At 37.2% G+C, this 3,226-nt stretch overlaps 1 protein-coding gene across 1 annotated transcript; it reads right to left on the bottom strand.

The window, feature by feature from the left end:
* Positions 1 to 1,919: 1,919 nt before the first annotated feature.
* LOC123814093 (NADH dehydrogenase [ubiquinone] 1 beta subcomplex subunit 1) lies at positions 1,920 to 2,215 on the bottom strand. The gene has a single exon (XM_045831669.1). The coding sequence runs from the start codon at positions 2,166 to 2,168 to the stop codon at positions 1,995 to 1,997; it is 174 nt and encodes a 57-aa protein (XP_045687625.1). The 5' UTR covers positions 2,169 to 2,215; the 3' UTR covers positions 1,920 to 1,994.
* Between the last annotated feature and the right edge of the window lie 1,011 nt (positions 2,216 to 3,226).

Below are 3,226 nucleotides of genomic sequence, written 5' to 3'. Positions count from 1 at the left end.
GCACTTCCACCACAGGTGTTTGCATTTTATAGGGAATAAGTCATAAACCCGATGTTTCTCAGCTGGTGCACTGTCTACACTTGGGACAGAACGATCCCAACACCAGGGGACCTCCCGGATCCCATCACCCTGAAAACCAAGTAGTTGATATAGACCCAGTGTCATCATGTTCTACTCTGGACTCCTGCTCGTTGCTCAGGACAATAAACTCATTTAGTTTAAGGATGGTTTGGTGGGAACTACTAGAGGCCGGACACTGTTCTGGAACTGCAGAGCAGGCTGGGGCTCCTGGCTACAGAAGAATCATGACATAAGACATGCGACACGCTGACAGCTTCATCAGCAAAGATTATTCCCATGCTGTGTATTCCGTTTCCCCCAGCCCCTCTACTTACTAGTTAAAATTTGAAGCAAAAACAGTAAATAAAATTGTAAAGGTTAGATGTAACTGGAAAATGCCTATCTCACCAGGTCTCTCCTTCTACCCCTCCCCACCCTCCCCCATCCCTGGCTCAAACATTATTTTTATTTATTTCTGTTTTAAAATTATTTTTAATTTAAATTATATTTTATTGTTTAGGCTGCTACAGTTGTCCCAGTTTCCCTCCCTGCCTTCCTCCATACAGCCCCCACTCCCTCAGGCAATCCCCACACTGTTGTCCATGTCCGCGGGCCATGCATGTAAGTTCTTCGGCTACTATGTTCCCTAAACTGTACTCCATACCCCCCTGACTATTCTGTACCTACCGATTTGTACTTCTTAATCCCTTCACCTTTTTCCACCCCCACAACCCTTCTCCCATCTAGCTACCATCAAAATGTTCCCTGTATCTGTGATTCTTTTCTGTTCTGCTTGTTTATTTTGTTTTCTAGATTCAACTGTTGATAGATCTGTATTTATTGCCTTTTTACTGTTCATATTTTTCTTCTTCTTCTTCTTCTTCTTCTTCTTCTTCTTCTTAAAGAACACCTTTTACATTTCATATAATACTGGTTTGGTGATGATGAACTCCTTCAGCTTTACCTTGTCTGGAAAGTATTTTATCTGCCCTTTGATCTAAATGATAGCTTTGCTGGGTAGAGCAATCTTGGCTGTAGGTCCTTGCTTTTCATCACTTTGAATATTTCTTGCCAAGCCCTTCTGACCTGCAAAGTTTCTTTTGAGAAACCAGCTGACAGTCTTATGGGAACTCCCTTATAAGTAACGAACTGCTTTTCTCTCGCAGCTTGTAAGATTCTCTTTGTATTTAACCTTTGCCATTTTAATCATGATGTGTTCAAATACTATTTTCAGAGACACCTTGACTGTTTTTTCTTTGGTGTGTATTATGGACTTGAGACTCCTGATTACATGCTCTCTTCAGTAAATGAGAAAGAAAATGAAAGTGCCCCCTGCCTGCTACCACAGCAGACCTGCTTTGCATGTCCATGTTTCGGGAGTTTATTGGAGACGATGATGCTTCAATTAAGTTCAATTAAGCTGGGTTTCTCCCCACCCCCAAGATGTTAATCACCATCACTCTGTTACTTAGGAGGTTTTTCTAGGTAATTACAGATCTCTTTGTATCATGCTTGAATATCAAGTCTTAAATGAGTCATGCAGTGAGTGAACTTTGGTCTTCTGAGTATGATAAGGTCTGTTTTAATTGAAGAAATTATTTTTAGGTCAATTTTAAAACTGGAAAGATTTTGATTTTATAGTCTTAATATAGCTTGATTGAAAGTATTTACGCTTATTAAATAATGAGGATAATTTATAAAAGTGATACAAAAACTTTATGTCAAAAAACAAAGAAGGAAATACCCCCCTACATATACACAAAATACTCTCCTAATAGAAAGAGTCATTAATTTTTCTATTTAAAATTCTTCAAAGAAAAACTGTCTAAAGTATTTATTATTATTATTTATATGACATCTTTTTTTTAAATTAAATGTTTTTATTTTTCTCATAATTTAAAAAACGTGAGCATTCTGTAATTCAGGCCCAGCCTTTACTTCCAGGTGACTTCTTCATTCGGTCTCAGCTCCCTTTTAAATAACAAACTCTTGTTCCGGAAGGCAGTTAGCTTTTCTTCATTCCTTCTGTCTAGGTACCATCCAACAGCAAATCCCATAGGGACAAGCACATGTACCCAGTGGTCACGCACAAGCTGAATTAAATTCATCCTGAATGCTACGGACCCGGTACCAGAAACGACCCCACGACCAAGGACAGCAGCCATGACATCTTTTTTTAATGGACAGCTAGATTTTACCCCAATTTTTCTACATTTTAAATAATGAGAAATATTCAATTTGTGGGTGAAAATAATGTTTATTTTCTTAAAATGTTTTATTTCTTTATTTTTAGAGAGAGGGGAAGGGAGAAAGAGGGGGATAGAAACATCAATGTGTGAGAGAGACATCAACTGGCTGTCTCTCACAGGCCCCCAACCAGGGACCTGGCCCATAACCCAGGCATGTGCCCTGGCTGGGAACCAAATTAGTGACCTTTTGATTTGTAGGCTGTCACTCAACCCACTGAGCCACATCAGCCAGGGTGAAAATAATGTTTATTTTTAAAAGAAACTTTTTTCCTTAATATACTAGTTATTCTAGTAATCTGACATTATATATATTTCAACTAATAAAAATAGAACAATTACAAAAATGATCAGAAATAATTGTGAAATGAACCATGGCTTGCTGTTTCATAATAATATAAAGTAAATGTATTCACCCAAAATTAAAATAATAGGTCAGAAGAGCTGTCTCTTCGGAGTCAATAGTCTATAGCCATCCGGACAAGAATTGGAACCAGACAGACCAGAATTTGAAAATGGGTTTTAATGCTAATTAGAAGTGTGGTCTTCTTTTATTAACCCTCTCTGAACTGCAGGTTATTTACCTGTAAATAGAGATTATAGTAACTGAGTCATAGTTGTTGGAAAAATAACATGTGTGAAGACATAGTATTCCATTAATTTCTTCATCATCATCATCATCATCATCATCATCATCATCATGCCTTCCTTCAAAGAAACTAGAAGCCAACCATTGATTAAAGGCTTAATTAATAGTAAAACTTTCTGATTGCATGAAAAAAATTAGTCCCACTAATGAGGTTTTTTTTCTTATCAATAGTTAAGCAGAATTTTTAGCATTTTCCAGTAATCATGGATGTTCATAACTGCAAACCCCAGACAGTATAAAACACCAAAAAGATTTTAGAACTATAAAAATA

This window comes from Phyllostomus hastatus, unplaced genomic scaffold (genome assembly GCF_019186645.2).
Source record: "Phyllostomus hastatus isolate PE091 unplaced genomic scaffold, TTU_PhHast_1.1 phas_contig_159, whole genome shotgun sequence".
Classification (NCBI taxonomy): domain Eukaryota; kingdom Metazoa; phylum Chordata; class Mammalia; order Chiroptera; family Phyllostomidae; genus Phyllostomus; species Phyllostomus hastatus.
The sequence above is the reverse complement of the archived record's forward strand: the minus strand, read 5'-3'. Positions and strand labels throughout refer to the sequence as shown.